This window comes from Aquarana catesbeiana, linkage group LG01 (genome assembly GCF_042186555.1).
Source record: "Aquarana catesbeiana isolate 2022-GZ linkage group LG01, ASM4218655v1, whole genome shotgun sequence".
Classification (NCBI taxonomy): Eukaryota; Metazoa; Chordata; class Amphibia; order Anura; family Ranidae; genus Aquarana; species Aquarana catesbeiana.
This window is the reverse complement of record NC_133324.1, coordinates 810,433,476-810,451,907: the sequence shown is the minus strand read 5'-3', so window position 1 is coordinate 810,451,907 and position 18,432 is coordinate 810,433,476. Positions and strand designations below refer to the sequence as shown.

Sequence of the window (18,432 nt, the reverse complement as noted above, 5' to 3'; positions counted from 1 at the left end):
TAACTATCTGCTCATACCTCGTAGGAGTAGGCAATTACCTGAGAGCAGGAAGATCAAAGACTACAAGAGCCCCCACAAGCTCCCTTGCAGCCCATTGAGAACTATAAGCCGTCAGCCGCAGTCGCTGATGGTACTTCTATGCATTCATTCACAAGAAACGGTGAGTGAATGATGCGGCCGTGTGGGCAGAGCCCGAAGCCCGCTGTCACAGGGGGAAGAGGCTGCAGATGCTAGAACAAGTTACATGTTCCACCCTAAAAATGGATAAAACATAAAACCTTTTCCAAACATGAACTTATCCTTTAAAATAAAATAATGCCCCACTACCTGTCCTGTTCCCCCTTCCTTCTCTAAACATATAGCTAGCTCCATGTCACTTCTCCTGTGCTGCCTCAGGCACCAGCATAGCTTTCCGAGTTCACAGGAGAAATTGAAGGCAGCAAAGCCATAGCCTTCTGAGAGGAGGGAATAGAGGTGTAGCTTACAAGCGCTGTGTCTATAAATCGCAATAAAAAACACAATGGGCAGAGTAAACATATACAAAGCAAAGCCAACAGTCATTACACAATGTGCCAAAATACACATGCAAAGAGATGTCCCAACATTCCCAGAAGCAGATTAGAAACATGGAGTCATTTTCAGCAATCTGAAAAGGGATGTTAGTTTATTATCATTCAAGACAAAAATCCTGTTTTATTTTTTTACATTTCTACATTGATTGGCTATTCAAAAGAGAAAACAGCTTCCACTTTTTTTTACCAAGCTCAGACAACATTCACTTTTCTAAAAAAGAAAAGTCTCTACTCCTTAATTGAAGCAACCCCTGATGCTGCAACAGTCTACAGTAAAGTTAGAAAGGAAAAACTATGTAACTAAGGCACTTACGTTAAATTAAATTTAAAATTAAATTGCCATGTTGAGGTTCCTGGTGGGTATTCTCCTTGCTCATTCATAAATGTTAACCCCAGCTGAATTATCTTCAGTAAATCCACATTACAGCGTAAAAGTTGGTACTGATAGTCAGCGTTGCTCCTGAACTCTCCGATTGGTCTCGCAACTACTCCTGGAAACTCTGTGTCCTATAAAAGAAATAACATTATAGTTCTCTTATATAAAGCACATATTAACCAGTTTAGGTTTTTAAGAAGAAAAAGAGTTACAAAACAGGAGGAATGGCTATATAGTATTTCTCTGACAGGGGAATAACTTTCACTTTCTCTGTGAATGTCAATGAATGAAAGGCAAAATTAAAAAAAATAAAATATTGAAAAGTTTACTTAGCCCCTCCACCCCACTTATCTTCTCTTAACTAACCCATCATGGGAAGCAATTTGAAATATGAGTGAGCATGTGACTCGCCCTCATCTTTCATGTGACGGTATCAGTGCCCCATGGCTGGCCCAAAACAATCATATGGAGCTGTAGAAAAAGCCATATATATCTACACACTGGGAAGGTGGTTTGCAGCTTACACAAGGATTCATTTTACCCAACCCCCTTTCTCCAATGGCTGAACAATACAGAAGCAACGAAAGGGGTGGAGCTAAATTACCCTTTTACTTTACCCTGCATGGGCAAATAAAAATTTCATTTTAAGGTGGCTCTAAAGGCGGAAGGTTTCTGAGTGCAGCACCCCCCCCCCCCCCCCCCCCAGCTACCCCCTCATACTTACCTGAGGCTGATCTAGCACTCTGCAGAGAGCAGCGTTTTATATACCCCTATATTTTCATTCACTTACTTTGTCGGAGCCTTACACCTTCACTCACCTTAAGACAGTTTGAGCCTTTTCGATAGGCCAACATCCCACGCTGTCCTGCCACACCCATGTCAGTGCATAATATTGTCCAATAACAAACCAAAGAATTGGAAGGCCACTGGTTTAAGTTTAGTCTCAGCAAATATGACCCAGCTTGTCAATGATCTAATATACTGAATAATGTTTGTCTAAGGTTTAGCACACACATTACAATCTAACCATACAATCTTTGTACAATCAACATTAGATAATGCAAAAAGGTTGTAAGTAACCGTTACATATTTAAAAAAAAAAAAAAAAAGTGATATGAGGTTCTACCTAATCTATGAAAGCACTCTGTATATAATCAGACAAGTTCTTCCACTACATCATTTTTGGTAGATCTAAAGAACATTGTAAAGTGTGTGGTGAGCCTAAGGTCTAAACTCCAAAAAGTCATTTCAGTATCTTGCTGCTGAGCAAGGTAAACCTACAGTGCATCCGGAAAGTATTCACAGCGCTTCACTTTTTCCACATTTTATTATGTTACAGCTTTATTCCAAAATTGATTACATTTATTATTTTCCTCAAAATTCTACAAACAATACCCCATAATGACAACGTGAAAGTAGTTTATTTGAAATCTTTGCAAATGTATTAAAAATTAAAAAAAAATGAAAAAAATCCCATGTACATAATTATTCACAGCCTTTCTTCAATGCTTTGTTGAAGCACCTTTGGCACCAATTACAGCCTCAAGTCTTTTTAAGTATGAAGCTACAAGCTTGGCACCCCTATTTTGGGGCAGTCTCTCCCATCCTTCTTTGCAGGACCTCCAGGCAGGCTATCATGTGCCTTTTACTGAGGAGTGTGGCTTCCGTCTGGCCACTCTTCCATACAGGCCTGATTGGTGGAATGCTGCAGAGATGGTTGTTCTTCTGGAAGGTTCTTCTCTCTCCAAAGAGAAACGCTAGAGCTCTGCGAGGGTGACCATATGGTCACCTCCCTGACTAAGGCCCTTTTCCCCCGACCACTCAGTTTGGCCGGGCAGCCCGCTCTAGGAAGAGTCCTGGTGGTTCCAAACTTCTTCCATTTACAGAAGATGGAGGCCACTGTGCTCATTGGGACCTTCAATGCTGCAGAAATCTTCCTGTACCCTTCCCCAGATTCGTGCCTCGATACAATCCTGTCTCGGAGGTCCACAGACAATTCCTTGGACTTCATGGCTTGGTTTGTGCTCTGACATGCACTGTTAACTGTGGGACCTTACATAGACAGGTGTGTTTACCACAGGTGGACTCCAATCAAGTTGTAGAAACTTCTTAAGGATGATCGGTGGAAACAAGATGCACCTGAGCTCAATTTTGAGTGTCATGGCAAAAGTTTTGAATACTTATGTACATGTATTTTTTTTTTTTTTTAATAAATTTGCAAAGATTTCAAACAAACTTCTTTCACATTGTCATTATGGGGTATTGCTTGTAGAATTTTGAGGAAAATAATGAATTTAATCCATTTTTCAATAAGGCTGTAACAAAACAAAATGTGTATAAAGTGGAGCGCTGTGAATACTTTCCGGATGCACTGAATAACACATTATATCATAACAAAGCACTTTCAGATGGTGCCCTCAATGTCAATATGTTCAGCACATCTACAGTTATGGACTACTGTTGTTCTTTGTTTCCATGAACTGCAAAAAAGATTACTTAAAAAAAAAAAAAAAACACAACAGTTCCATACAAGAAGATTTCCTGACACTTCTACAAGCAAATGTCTTGACACTTCATTGGCCTCAAGCTTGTTCCAGGTCATGTTGGTAATTACCTCATTAATCAGTTTTCTGCACACAGGGTCATAGCCAGCAAGAAGTTTAAGCAGGAATTAGATTAATGTAGGTTAGCCCTGACAAGGAGTCATCCCTGATGTGCTGCTAATGGTTTGGTAAATATTTAAAGAAGAACTTGAGGAATTAGCTAACCATTTAAAAATGGCTGGCTTACACTGGGTCAAGTCCAACGAGGTGTATGGCATCTCATGGATTCTCTTTTATTTCAAATTTACAGTTTTACTGACAGTATAGCTATCGCTGTACTTCTGGTGCTCTCACACTGTCCCTTCTGGTCTCCTAAACTGCAGTCGTAGAGTCAAATGCCTGCCCCTCATCTTCTCTTACCCAATCACAAAACGTTTTGTATCATGTGAACGCACTCACAAAATACAAAGCCTTTTTTGAATGGACAGAGGAGAGAAGGGGTGGGCCGTCATACAGCAGCTAAATCTCTTCTGTCAGAGTGTCGGGAGTATAGCAATAACTAAACTCTTGGTGCTCAGCATAAACTGTAAATAAAAAAACTAGTCCATGAGGTGGCATATATCTCTCTGGACTTAACCCAGTGTAAGTCAATACATCTGGTTGCAGAAAATATCAGAAGACAATTGGCTCACTATGAGCAACAAGTAACCCTTCCCACAGCCCACTCCTAATACAATAGTTCCTAGTGATATGGATTGGTACATGCACAAGGGGGTTATCCTGACTGGATCAGGAAACTGGTGACAGAATTAACAAGGCCTGAAACATGAGGATTAAATAGCATTCCACATCAAAGCACATAATAGCTGACTGACTTTCCACCAACAGTAGTTTGGCAGAAGTCTCTCACAATGAGGGTTCACTGCACAAAGAATAGAAAAAAACTAAACCAAAATCACCTTGTGTATTATTTTTTGCTGGTTTCAAAGATGATGGAATGGAAATATAAAACTTAATAAAAAAAATGCCTTATGAAAAAAACGATTACAATTATTATTTATAAAAATGGTGTGTCTTCTTCTCTGTGCCATGCATGTCTTAAAAGGAGAGCTGTACTTTGAAAACACTTTAGAACTTCTAATAAATCCAGGGGCACTAGTCAACTGTAAAAAATATAATGTGTACATTGTATCTCTATCTAGAATAGGCTAACTTTAAGGCTCGGTTCACACTGCCGCGACTTGTCACGCGACTTGAGAGTTCAAAGTCGCATGACAAGTCGCACCCCATTAATTGCAGTGGAACTGTTCTAATCGGTGCGACTCAAGTCACAGCAAATTAGAAAAGGGTTCCTACACTACTTCGGGACGACATCACAAGCAAGCCCCAATGAAGTCGCGCAGGATGTTGGCTGTCGAAGTCGAGTAGATGTGAACCGGCACTACAGGCCAACCTTCAGAAATACCCTTGTAGTGGGCACTTCCATTGTTCTTTATGTCTAGGGGGAACTGCACTGGCTGGATTACCTCCCCATCTTCCCACTCTCCTCCTCTGCCTGGCATCTTGGCATCATCACATACAATACAGGAATATTAGCCATGTACTGTATGCTGAGGAGACTAGAGTGTAATCGTTGCCAGTCTCATCTTACAGAGACAGTTGCAGATGACCGGTTACAGCGCTGGAGGTATATGCATCATTTTCTGCATCAAAAATGAATGCAAAGTAAGTTACATGGATTTCATTGGCAAAGTTCACACCGTGCAGTGTCTTTCAATACAGTCAACAAAAGTAAAACATGCTCCATTTTTTCTGCAAGGGACGGAACTGGAATGTGGCAAAAAAAAAAAAAAAAGCATCAAAAATGCAACAGAACACATATAAAACATATCAAAAAATGTAACAGAACATATTACAGAAAGAAAAAATAAAACGAGGGGAAAAATGCACTGGAACGCATTGAAAATGCATCAAAAGCACACCAGATCTCATAAAAAACGTCCATGCCAAAATGCATCGGGAATACGCATCCAGGCTGCAGTTCTGTGGTGTAAACTAGCCATAGAGGGTGGATTTTTATTTATATTAGTGAACTTTGGCTTTAATCAGATAAAAGGTGGATTTATTAGAACACATGGCTGTAACATTCACTCAAATGAACACTAGCATTTTTGTATAAATTACCAGTTAAATATGGAAAAACATCACCCAGAAGAATTTTATAGATTTAAACATTTTTAGAGAAGATCTAAACCCAAGAACAAAAGTTTAGCGTACTGCAGCATACCAGTCCTTCGATGTGGTGACTTCATTATTTTTTTTTTTTTTCAAGCTAAGAACATTTGCAGCAAGTACAGAAAAAACCTGTTGATCTTGCCATACATGCAGTATCCGTGTCACTTCCTGGGAGCTAGATTGAAAGTACAAATAATATTATCTTCTTTCTATAAGCTACTAATCCCTCAACCCCCGATGTAACAGATATGAAGACAGAAGACGTGTTTTAATGCCAGTCTGAATGACTACCATGTCTCCCAACATAGATACAGTGGAGTGAAGGAGTGTAGCCACCCTGGGACAAGAAGTGTGTTATTCCCAGGATTAGCGGGTAAAAAATAATGACTATAATATCAAATAAATTGTATTGCATATTACTTATACTGTAAGATAGGTAATCCATGGCTATGTGAATAGCATGAAATATTTCAAGTTATCCAAACTGACACAACCCCTAAACATACCATTGCAACATAATTATACTTGCGTATAACTTGACGGATTCTCTTCATCTGTTCATCCAGGTTGCAAGCCCAGACTTCGCAGATCCGCTGGCTGTGGTCCACTGTTGCGGCAGGCATAGTGGTATAGGGGGAGGGGCTCAGAGGCAGGCATCAAAATGTTGCGCGTGTCTACTGGGAGGTTTCATAGGTGGAAAACTGCACTCTGGAAAGCTGAAACAAATTTTTTTTTTTTTTTTAAATCAGAACAAAAAAAATCAAATTATTATCATCAACATTTTCATTACATCTATTGTAGCGAGGGTAACCATGGTAACAAGTTCAGCAAGCTTGCCTCCGCTTTCATAGAAATGTCATTTTGGTGAGATATTCCCTAAGGGTTCATCACTTCTACAGGGATACAGACACTGAATAAAATGAATTAGTTGCAGGTAGGAACCTACAACAAAGTTTGTTAAAATTTTTGCAATGTACAGTACTGTGAAAAAGGTTTATGCAGGTGTGAAAAAAATGCTGTAAATTAAAGATGATGTAAACCCTCACATATACCCAGTGAAGTGAATAGCCTCAGATGATACACAGAGATGAAACAAATCTCCCTACATAAGTTTTACTTGTATATCTGCTCTCTTCAGCTTGCTATATTCTTTAGAATTCTAACATCAAGTCAGAATTACTACTTCCTCTTTAGCAGTAGGAGTGGATTCTTGACATACACTGTGTGACAGCTGATTGGTGGAAAGGCACCACACACACACACACACACACACACACACACACACACACACACTGAAATGAATTTTGAATGTATTTTAAAATGTCATGCAAATTCGATGGTGTAAGTCGCATCCAATTCGCATAGGTGTGAACCGGGCCTAAGGCTGCATCCAATTCATTTACATTCATACATTTAAAAATACGTTCATTTGAATGAGGCTGGTTCACATTTGTGCGTTGCATTCACATTCCATATTGCTCAAAAAACATGTGCGTTTTCTGGGCATTGCGGTGTGAATTGCAAGCACATTATCTTCTATGGGAACACATATGATTTGCAGATGCATTCCGTTGTGAACAGGATAAAATCCTGACCTGATCCTGATGTAAACCTGACCTGATACTTATGCAATCCTGACCTGATCCTGATAAAAAAACTGACGTGAACCGCTGAACTACTTTGTCAATTAGCTGTGAAAACAGAGCTTCAATTCGCACCGCACAAGTGTGAACCCAGCCTAAATGTCACTGGCAGGGAAGGGTTAAAGCGGTTGTATATCCATTCTTATGACTTTCTATTGAATTATCAATTGCAGTGTTTAAAATAATTTGCCATAACTAATTTTGGCTTTTCCTGCTTGCCTTGCGAGTTTTCGCTATATTAGTTTGTGACGACGTCGCCCCAGAGCATGTGCCGTATCTATCTTTAAGGCAAACCGAGACCCTGCCGGAAAAATGCTGTGTCTATGTCGGGGCTGCGTCATTTCCTGTTGTCGACGTCAGCCCTGACATCCTGCGATGCTTCCTCACGATTATTTAAATTGAAATTAATAGCTATTTTATATTATTAAAAATTGTTTTTCTTTAGGAGGATTTACTACCACTTTAACACTAGGGGGCGATCAAGGGGTAAAATGTGTTCCCTAGGTGTGTTTCTAACTGAGGGGATGTGACTGACTAGAGGAGGAGCCAGATTGTTGTTTCTACTTAGTAGGAACAGGCTAAGTTCACACTGGCATTAAAAGCAGGCGTTTGAGAGGTGTTAAAAACGCTCCTTAAACACCTATGCAAATGATACAATGGACAGCACTTCAAAAATCACTTCAAAATGGAAGCCTCGCGTTGAGTCAGGAGACGTTTGAAGCCTTTCAACGCCTGCCATTCAAGTCTATGGTAATGCTACGCAAACGTTCTGGCAGGCAGTTGCAGTGCTGTTGCGGGGCATTTAGTTTATTTCCTGTAATGGAATAGGCATTTGTAGAGCAGTTTTAACGCGCCTTAATGCTCATCACAGCTACAAAACTGCCCATAGGGTGTTTTTTTTGGGAGCATTTTTAACTTGTCATTAATGCTTGTACAACGCCAGTCTAATGCCCATAATAAAAATCATTTAAGCGGAGGTCCGCTGAAAAAAAAATGTTAAAAGCCAGCAGCTACAAATACTGCAGCTGCTGACTTTTAATATATGAACACTTACCTGTCCAGGGAGCCCGCGATGTCGGCAGCCGAAGCCCATCCGTCCTTCAGCTCTCGGCTGGTGCCGCCGCCATCCTCGGTAAGGGAATAAGGAAGTAAAGCCCTTCGGCTTTACTTCCTGGTTCTCTACTGCGCATGCGCGAGTCGCGCTGCGCATCCTCTCAGGTCCCTGCTGTGTTCTGGGACCTGTGTGTCTCCCAGAATACAGCGAGGGAGGACGGGGTAGGCGCCGGAAGTGGCATAGATCACCGCAACCACTGCGGTGATCTATGCCAGGAAGTGGGAGCAAATACCTGTATTAGACAGGTATCTGCTCCCTCCTCCCCCCTGAAAGGTGCCAAATGTTACACCGGAGGGGGGGAGGAATCCAAAAGGTGGAAGTTCCATTTTTGGGTGGAACTCCACTTTAACATGAGTCTAACACCATACTAATGCTATAGAAGTGTTTGTTAAGCATTAGAAATTTAGTCAAGTGTGAACAAGCCCTTAGGGTTCTTCCACACGGGATTGTCCGTGTACGGACTCTGCTTTGCTCAGCAGGGATCGTTCTGCAGAGATGGACCTGTCAAAGCCTCGCTCTCCTCTATGGAGATAAGATGAAAATGGACCGCCTATCCGTTTTTATCTGATCCAATTCTCCAGACGGATGGAAAATAGGGTTTCCATCCGTCTGGATTCCACAGACAGGATCGAATCGGATATCAGTGGACATGTCACCGCTGACAACCGCCACTCCATAGGGCTGAATGGAGCTTCCAATCGGAAAGCCCGTGTGAAAAGGGCCCAAGAGACAAAATTCAGTGTATATATATATGTATATATATATATATATATATATATATATATATATATATATATATATATATATATATATATATATATATATATATATATATATATATATATATATATATTGCTGTGCATTGTGTACAAAACACTATAATATACAAATAGTGCAGCACTTTCTTTTTATTACAGTAAAACCTCGGATTGCGAGTAACGTGGTTTACGAGCGTTTCGCAATACGAGTTGTTTTCTTTTTTTTTTTTTTTTTTTTTTGCAATTTGTGAGCGTTGCCTCGCAAGACAAGCAGGATTCAAGCCACTGGGGTATGCAGTACCGCATGTGGCCAGAGGTGCAGGGGCACCGGAGACACTCAGACACTCAGAAACGCTTCCTGAGTGTCTCCGAGCGTCTCCGGCACCCCCCCCCCCCACCTCTGGCCACATGCGGTACTGCATACATTAGCAGTGACACTGGAACGAATTATCAGAGTTTCTATTGATTCCTATGGGGAAACTCGCTTTGATATACAAGTGCTTTGGATTACAAGCATTCTTCTGGAACAGATTATGCTCGTAATCCAAGGTACTACTGTATAGTGCATATAATTATACCACAATACTCCAAATGGTGAATACAAATATTAGACATATGTGATTCAAACGAAGTCCAAAGAAGAAAATAGCAGTTTTGATAGTCCCATAGCCGTGATGGAAGTAATGCCCTGTACACACGATCAGACTTTCCGACGGAATATGTGCGATCGGAGCTTGTTGTCGGACCGTGTGTGGGCTCCATCGGACTTTTCCATCGGAATTTCCGGCACACAAAGTTTGAGAGCATGCTATAAAATTTTCCGACAACAAAATGCGATCATTTAAATTCCGATCGTGTGTAGACAAATCCGACGGACAAAGTGCCACGCATGCTCAGAATAAATGAAGAGATGAAAGCTATTGGCTACTGCCCCGTTTATAGTCTCGATGTACGTGTTTTACGTCACCACGTTCCAGAGGTGGGGGACTCGAGTCACATGACTTGACTCCAGTCACACTCGAGTCATCTGTTTGAGGACTTGCGACTTGCTTGACAAAATTAAACAAATGACTCGACTTGACTTTGACTTGCAACTTGACTTTGACTTGGGCTATTTGACTTGCAATGACTTGGCACCACCAGTGCTGTGTCTTGGCCTAGGCAAACCCCCCCCCCCCACAAAAGAAAGCTCCCCCCGAGTCCCCGCTTCGGGGTAGATCAGTATTTTGACTTAATTTGTGACTTGACCAAAATAAATTACTTGACTTGACTGACTTCTAGCAGGGACTCGACTTGACTTGCTTGCTTTTTACCACAGTAACTTGGGACTTGCTTGTGACTTGAAGGTTAAGACTTGAGACTTGCTTGTGACTTGCACTAGGGTTGTCCCGATACCGATACTAGTATCGGTACCGATACCGAGCATTTGCCTGAGTACTTGTACTCGGGCAAATGCTCCCGATGCTTCCCCCGATACCTGGAAGACAGCTGTGATCGGCGCATGGGGGAGTTACAAGATTCTCCCCCAGCGGCTTTCAGCAGCTTTAGTGACATACAGCAGTGATCGGTCACCGCTGACTGTCACTGCATCCTCCCCCATGCCCCCTCCGTTCCTCTGTCCCCCTCCGCTGTCCCCCTCTGTTCCTCTCTCCTTCCCTGTGTCTCTCCGCTGTCCCCCTCCGTTCCTCTCTCCTTCCCTGTGTCTCTCCGCTGTCCCCCTCCGTTCCTCTCTCCTTTTCTGTCCCCCTCCGCTGTCCCCTCCGTTCTGCTGGGTCTCTCCGCTGTCCCCTCCATTCCTCTCTCCTTCCCTGTGTCTCTCCGCTGTCCCCCTCCCTTCCTCTCTCCTTCTCTGTCCCCTCCGTTCTGCTGTCTCTCTCCGCTGTGTGTATGGATAGAGTCAGCTGACTCTGTCCATTCACATAACTGATACATTGTAATCTCCTGTGATTACGATGTGTCAGTTTATGAATGGAGAGGAGCCGCTGTCTTATCTCCATTCATTCTCAGTGCAGCTGAGGCTGCAGAGAAAGGGACTGGGGAATCTCTATCCTCTGTCTCTTTCTCTGTCTCAAGGGGGAGATATCAGAGGTCTGTTAAGACCCCTGATATCTCACCAAAGCCCCCCAACAGGGCTGATTATATGTTTTTTTTTCTTTTTTACAATTTTTCTTTTTTACAATTTTTTTTTTTTTTTTTTTTAAAGAATAAAAAAAATATCATTGTAAAAAATAAAAATTGTAAAAAAGGAAAAAAAAAAAAAAAAAAAAAAAAAAACACACACACACATACACCGTTCACCCCCTCCCCCCCCCCAAAAAAAAGAAAACACTGTTAAAAAAAAAACAAAAACAAAAAACAAAAAAAAAAAAAAACACTGTCACGTGACATTAAAAAAAAAAAGTATCGGTATCGGCAAGTACTTGAAGAAAGTATCGGTACTTGTACTCGGTCCTAAAAAAGTGGTATCGGGACAACCCTAACTTGCACATGTGTGACTTACTCCCATCACTGCCACGTTCAGAACGATCGGATTTTCCGACAACTTTGTGCGACCGTGTGTATGCAAGACAAGTTTGAGCCAACATCCGTCGGAAAAAAATGATGGATTTTGTTGTCGGAATGTCCGACCGTGTGTACAGGGCATTAGAGTCTTTAGGTAAACTTGGTGAAGCCTCACACTCTCATGCTCTGCTTACCAGATACAATGTGACCCCCTAGTAAAAGTGGTCAACATGTGGCCTGACGCAGCATGTGAGCAGACAACTTTCTCAGCAGCTCTCTGATCCCTCTGCACAATCCTGTGTAATCCTGCTCACCTGCCACACAAACTCGGCTGAAATTTCTCCTGTAAGCTTGGGGAAGACTTTGTAACATTCGTGGGGGATTCTGGTGGATGGGAAAACGAAGGAAACAGCCCCCGGCAAATATGAGTATTACCACACGTTCTGGCCAAGATGGCCGCCGCTCCACCATCCCACACTCGTCCCTGGCATCCACGCCGGATCTTTATGATGAGGAGCCAGATCCTTTGCTACCACCTTCTCCAGGGACCTCAGCTCCCCGCGCTATCGGTCATCCCTCCCCACAGTGATGATGGCCTTGAGGATGGTCCAGAACCGGAACCCACCCTGCAGGATGTCCTAAAACTGATTAAGGTAAATCACTCTGATATCATGGGGAAAGTGGAGGAACTTAAACTGGACATAACAATTATGCGCCAGGACATGCATAAATGAGGGACCGGGTTTCTGAGACTGAACGCCGTATTAGCGATTTGGAGGATGCTGTCGGCCCGGTCCAAGCTACTCAAAAAACGCATGGCACTAAAATCCTCTCTCTGGAGGACAAGGTCGACGATTTGGAGAACCGTCTGCGCAGAAACAACCTGCGTCTAGTAGGCCTCCCCGAGCGGGTTGAGGGCGCTGACCCGGTCTCCTTCCTGGAAAGTTGGTTTACCCAAGAATTTGGTAAAGACTGCCTTTCCCCATGTTTTGTCCTGGAGCGTGCACATAGAGTGCCTGGCAGGCCGCTTCCTGCAGGCAACCCTCCACGCACTATGGTAATCCGTCTCCTCAATTATCGTGATAGGGACGCTATCCTGCAAGCTGCCCGCATAAAAGGGAGCCTAAAGATCAACAACGCATCTGTGTCATTGTTTCCTGATTATTCCCCAGCGGTCCGTGCCTCAAGAGCCAAGTACCAAAACATTAAAGGGGTTGTAAAGGTAAAAATTTTTTCACCTTAATGCATTCTATGCATTAAGGTGAAAAAACTTTTGACAGTACCGCCGCCCCCAGGCCCCCCGTTTTACTTACCTGACGCCTCGAATCTTCGCTCCTCGTCTTCGTCAGCTTCATTGCAGCTCAGCCTGGTCGCTGATTGGCTGCAGTGGATGGATTGAAAGCAGCGCAGCCATTGGCTCGCGCTGCTGTCAATCACATCCGATGACGCGGCGCGCCGGGGGGCGGGGCCGAGTGATACAGCGAGCGGCTATAGCCGCCGGCTGTATCACGGGAGCGCGCCCGCAAGCACTCACCACCGTGCGAGGGAGCTCGCATGAAGGTGGTAAATGCTTGCGAGGAGGAGCTGAAACAGCCGCCGAGGGACCCCAGAAGACCAGGTTCGGGGCCACTCTGTGCAGAACGAGCTGCACAGTGAAGGTAAGTATAACATGTTTGTTATTTAAAAAAAAAAAAAAATAATAACTTTACAACCACTTTAAGCTGAAATTGAGGGAGAAGACCATCCAATATTCTATGCTGTTTCCTGCCACGCTGCGAGTCGTGCACCAGGGCCAGGTGCATTTTTTTCAAACCCCTGCAAATGCTCTTTCCTGGTTTGAGTCCTTGCATCAACAGGGTCGAATGTCTGGCCGAGCCCTGGACACCTGAACTGGTTACTCTCCTGGAAATTTGTTAAATTTCTCCTTCCCTTTTCTTTTTCCCCAGCCTGTGTGCCTTTATCTGTGGCAGGTGATTCAAGATACCTGTTTTCACATGAGGACAAGATCTCAATCTGGGATCTATGCTGCTAATTGTATGCATATTTGGTTGACATCTGATTTTCTTTAAGTTTTGTTTGCTGATGTGCCTGTATTGGCCATGTTTCTAGTATGTACTAGCAGTTTGGGATCTAAGCCTGCTCCTGTTTTTTCTTTTTGGGGTAAGGCAGGGGTTAACTATGTGCTACTGCCAGTTTTCACTGTGTTGTTACTGATCACATGAATGTTGTGTGAATGGATGATTGTGGTGTGTAAGTGTGTGTGTGATTTTTGTCCTGCCTTGTTCTCCCTCTGGGATTGCAGCCGTGACGATAACCTTGATCTGCTGATTTTCACTAACTTCATATGTCTTTAGTCAAATGTATCTCCTGGAATGTCCGGGGTTTAAATTCCAAATTTAAAAGGGCTTCCCTGTTTGAATTTCTCAAGGCTCATAAGCCTCATATACTGTGCCTGCAGGAGACACACCTTATGGGGTCTAAGGTGCTTGCTTTAAAAAAACACTGGGTCATGCATGGATATCATTCCACATTTTCTAATTACGCCAGGGGTGTGTCCGTCCTCATAAGGAAGGGCCTCCCCTTTTCATGTGATTTTAGACCCTAATGGGTGGTATATTTTCCTCCAATGTAAGATACATGCCACCCCATTACTTCTGGTGGTTGTGTATGCTCCCCCTCCTGTCACGGCTGCACTCTTTACAGATCTGTGCACAAGGCTCTCGGATCTGCCTACATTAGCCACCCTTATTGTGGGGGATTTTAACTCTGTTATGGACCCTAATTTGGATAGACTGAAACCCATTCAGTATGAATCTAAGCTGTTTTGTCAGTGGTGTGCTTCCTTTGGATACATTGACCTATGGCGACAACAAAACCCATTGGCTAGGGAATACTCTTGTCAGTCCCGGTCTTATCGTACTCTTTCCAGGCTGGACTACGCCCTTGGGACTTCTGACCTGACCTCATGTACCCGGACAATATACTATATATCTCAGACAATTTCTGACCACTCCGCCCTGTGTGTTGAATTAATACTCGGTCACAGACCCTCTTTTCGGTTGTGGAGGCTCAGTCCCCTCTGGGTCTCCATCCCTGAATTTGAAGAGCCGGTCCGGCAGGACATGTCCCTATATTGGGGGGACAACGCTGGATCGGCTTCTTTTGGCCCCACATGGGACGCCTTTAAGACGTCTGTACGGGGCTCATATATCTCAAACATTGCTAAACATAGGAGGTCCTCCCGTGCTGCTCTTCTGGCCTTGGAGTCCTCTCTGGAGGCTGCTAGGGCCCAGTACTCTGCCATCTCCACCCCAGATTCTCATGGAGTCTTGGTGGGGGCGCACAGGGCCCTGGATCTCCATAGGGTGGACACAACGCGAACTCAGCAGTTATATCTGGCTGCCAGACTACATGAATATAGTGCGAAGAATAGTAAAATGTTAGCCTTTCTTTCTCGCACAGAATACATTGACAGGTCCATATCACAGATTCAATTGCCTGACGGCTCAATCACCTCAGACCCATTGACCATAAATCGGACGTTCAAGTCCTTCTATGAGACCCTATATGAAGCACCCCACCCCCCAGATGAATTGGAGACATTGGGGTTTTTTGACTCCCTTCAATTTCCTGTATTGGACGACTCCCACAGCTCCATCTTAGACACTCCCTTGACAATCGAAGAGATCACTGAGGCTATTTGCTCTTTACCCCCCAATAAAACCCCAGGGTTGGACGGTTTGCCTGCAGAATGGTACAAAACCTATGCTGTGGAATTGGCACAGAAAATTTTATCTCTCTTTAATCGGGCAATGGAGGAGGGAGAACTTCCCCCCTCCATGAATGAAGCCCTCATTGTTGTGCTACCCAAGCCTGACAAAAACAAACTGCTGTGTGGGTCATACCGTCCAATCTCGCTACTAAACAGCGATGTTAAAGTACTAGCGAAGGTCCTAGCCTTGAGATTACAAAAGGTCATTCTTCACCTTATTCACAGGGATCAGACAGGGTTCATGCCTGGTAAGAGTACATATGACAACATTCGTCGCCTTTATATACATATTCACAGGGCTGCCACGGACAGAAGAAGCGGACTGGTACTATCACTTGACGTGATGAAAGCATTTGATACGGTTAGCTGGCCCTTCCTTTGGAAAACTATGCATCGTATGGGTTTCAGCGTCCAATTTATTAAATGGGTCAGGTTGCTTTATACTAACCCCAGGGCAAGAATATGTACCAACAAAGATATATCGGATATGTTTAGTTTGCAGAGGGGAACCAGGCAGGGCTGTCCGCTTTCTCCACTTTTGTTCGCACTAGCCATTGAGCCACTTGCTCTAGCAGTGCGTCAAACGGAGACAGTGGGGGGCATCTGCTATGGCGAACTGTCTGAGAGGATCTCTCTATATGCGGATGACGCCTTGATTTACTTAGACGGCTCAGAACAGGCCTTTGTCTCTTTGATGGAGGTTGTGGACGAGTTTGGGAGGGCTTCCGGACTGAGAGTTGGCTGGGAAAAGTCTGTGGCATTCCCCATAGGCCCTGAAAGGGATTATGCTTACCTAGCCCAGTCCAAGCTGACTATACATCATACATTTAAATATCTAGGAATACATATTCATAATAATCTATCTAGTTTCCAGACCCTTAATATCACCCCGATCATAACTCAAATGGAGACCAGGTTACGCTCCTGGGCCTCATTGCCACTAAATTTGATTGGACGCGTGAATATTTTCAAAATGATATTTTTACCTAAATTTTTCTATGTTTTTCGGGCTTCCCCAATATTTTTATTTAAGAAACTTTTTATCAAAATTAACTCACTCGTATCCTCCTTCCTTTGGCAGGGCTTGAACCCGAGAATCGCTAGGGCCTCACTCGAGGCCACTAAACTGGATGGAGGTTTGGCCTGCCCTAATTTAAGGCACTATTTTATAGCATCACAGCTGGCTTATGTCTATGACTGGTTTCTGGAGGCCTCCTCTTCCTGCTCCACCGCTCTATTGAACACTCTTAACGGCCCCAGGGCCTCACTAGTGGACACATTACACAGGTCCATGCCTCGACATTGTTCTAGGGGCTCGCCGATTGAGGTGGGCTGGCTGGCCTGGCATGAGGGTAATAAAGTAATCATTAACCAGATAGGGGTGTCCCCCAATGCTCCTCTATGGCATAATCCTAACTTTCCAGAGCTCCTGGACCATCCAGATTCTGAGTGGTGGATAAGACTTGGTATTACCCATGTCTCTCAGATCTACTCAAACGACTCTTTTTTCTCATTTGCGGATCTGAGGGCTAAGTGTGGTGTAACAAACAGGTTTTATTTTAGGTATCTTTCACTGCGCCATGCCATCAGGGCACAATTTTCTGGTTTGTCCCTGGAGCTCACTGAATCACCTCTAGAGGTGCTATTGTCATATCTCGATATTGGGAAAATTGTTACTACTATATATTCTCGCCTTCAGGTGGCGGGCATTAAACCCTTTCAGATTGCTCAGCGGAAATGGGAAAAGGAAATTCCCAGGTTGTCAGAGGAGGGGTGGGAGGAGGCCTCAGAGGTGTGTTTTCTGGACCTTATTGGATCAAATGACCAATATGTACAATATAAATTTATACATCAGATGCATTACACTCCTGCTAGGCTGGCCCGTATGGGATATGACTCTGCAGCCTCCTGTGTTAGGTGTGGCTTCTCAGAAGCTGGATAAATGCATATGTTTTGGTCCTGCCCTGTTATGTCCACCTTTTGGAGGGACTTATTTTCCTTTTTTGAAAACACACTACAAATAAAGGTGCCCTGCACCCCGGAGGTTGGACTATTGGGTGTGCTGAATGATTTCATACACAGGACTCATACTCGAACTCTTGTCCGTATAATACTGTTTTATGCCAGAAAATTAATTTTGATGCAATGGAAGAATGCAACTGCCCCAGATATTCAAGTTTTGTATCGTATGATGAATAAAGTTATACCAATTTTTAAACTGGTTTATAAGGGTAGGGCCTGCCCAAAAAAATTTGCTAAGATCTGGCAGCCCTGGCTTGATATAGCAGACTCCTTTTGGAAGGACACTCCGCTCTCACAACAATAACTATATCCGGCCTCCCCTTGATGGGTTTCCTTTTTTTTTTTTTTCGTTTTGATGTCTAGGGGAGGCTGTAACCCTTGGATGGTGGGTCGTTTGTGTACCTGGAGGGACGGTGTGGTGGAGGCGGGGTGGGACAAAGTTTGCCTTTTTGTGTGAATGAGTAAAGATGGGTGCATGTATGGTGTGGATGTTGTGTTCATGGAAATATCCCTGCTGTATATAGCATCGTGATTTTAGGTTTTGGTGCCCTACGAGGTCCACACTCATTACCCTTATGTGACCAGTGGTATACTTCATTCCTCCGTTGAGGAATTTGGTAAATATGATGTATAACTATAACAGTTAGCCCCCGTTGGGCTATTGTACTTTCTTTTATATTTTGTAAAGGAGATTTGTTTATGGATGCATTTGTACTATCTGAACCTGTAAACTACTTTCTATCAAAACAAATAAAAAAAAACTTTTTTTTTTTTTTTTTTTTTTTTTACAAAATAAAGTGGTCAACATGCACTTTTGTGTAAAAACAATCCAGCAATCAAAAATACGTATCGGCCTAAACTGAGGGAAAAAAATGTTTTTTATATATTTTTGGGG

At 43.3% G+C, this 18,432-nt stretch overlaps 1 protein-coding gene across 3 annotated transcripts in view; it reads right to left on the bottom strand.

Moving 5' to 3' along the window:
* The window catches only part of CNOT7 (CCR4-NOT transcription complex subunit 7), a 62,543-nt gene that overhangs the window by 37,950 nt on the left and 6,161 nt on the right, over positions 1-18,432 (bottom strand). Inside the window, exons 2-3 of one of the 3 annotated variants that reach the window (XM_073608114.1) lie at positions 6,233-6,442; positions 886-1,079 (exon numbers count right to left, since the gene is read on the bottom strand). In XM_073608114.1, the coding sequence (XP_073464215.1) occupies positions 886-1,079; positions 6,233-6,349 (311 nt within the window). In that variant the 5' untranslated portion in view covers positions 6,350-6,442. Of the gene's footprint in view, positions 1-885; positions 1,080-6,232; positions 6,443-18,432 lie in introns of those variants that run through there. The other 2 variants (XM_073608121.1, XM_073608130.1) reach the window with 2 other exon arrangements.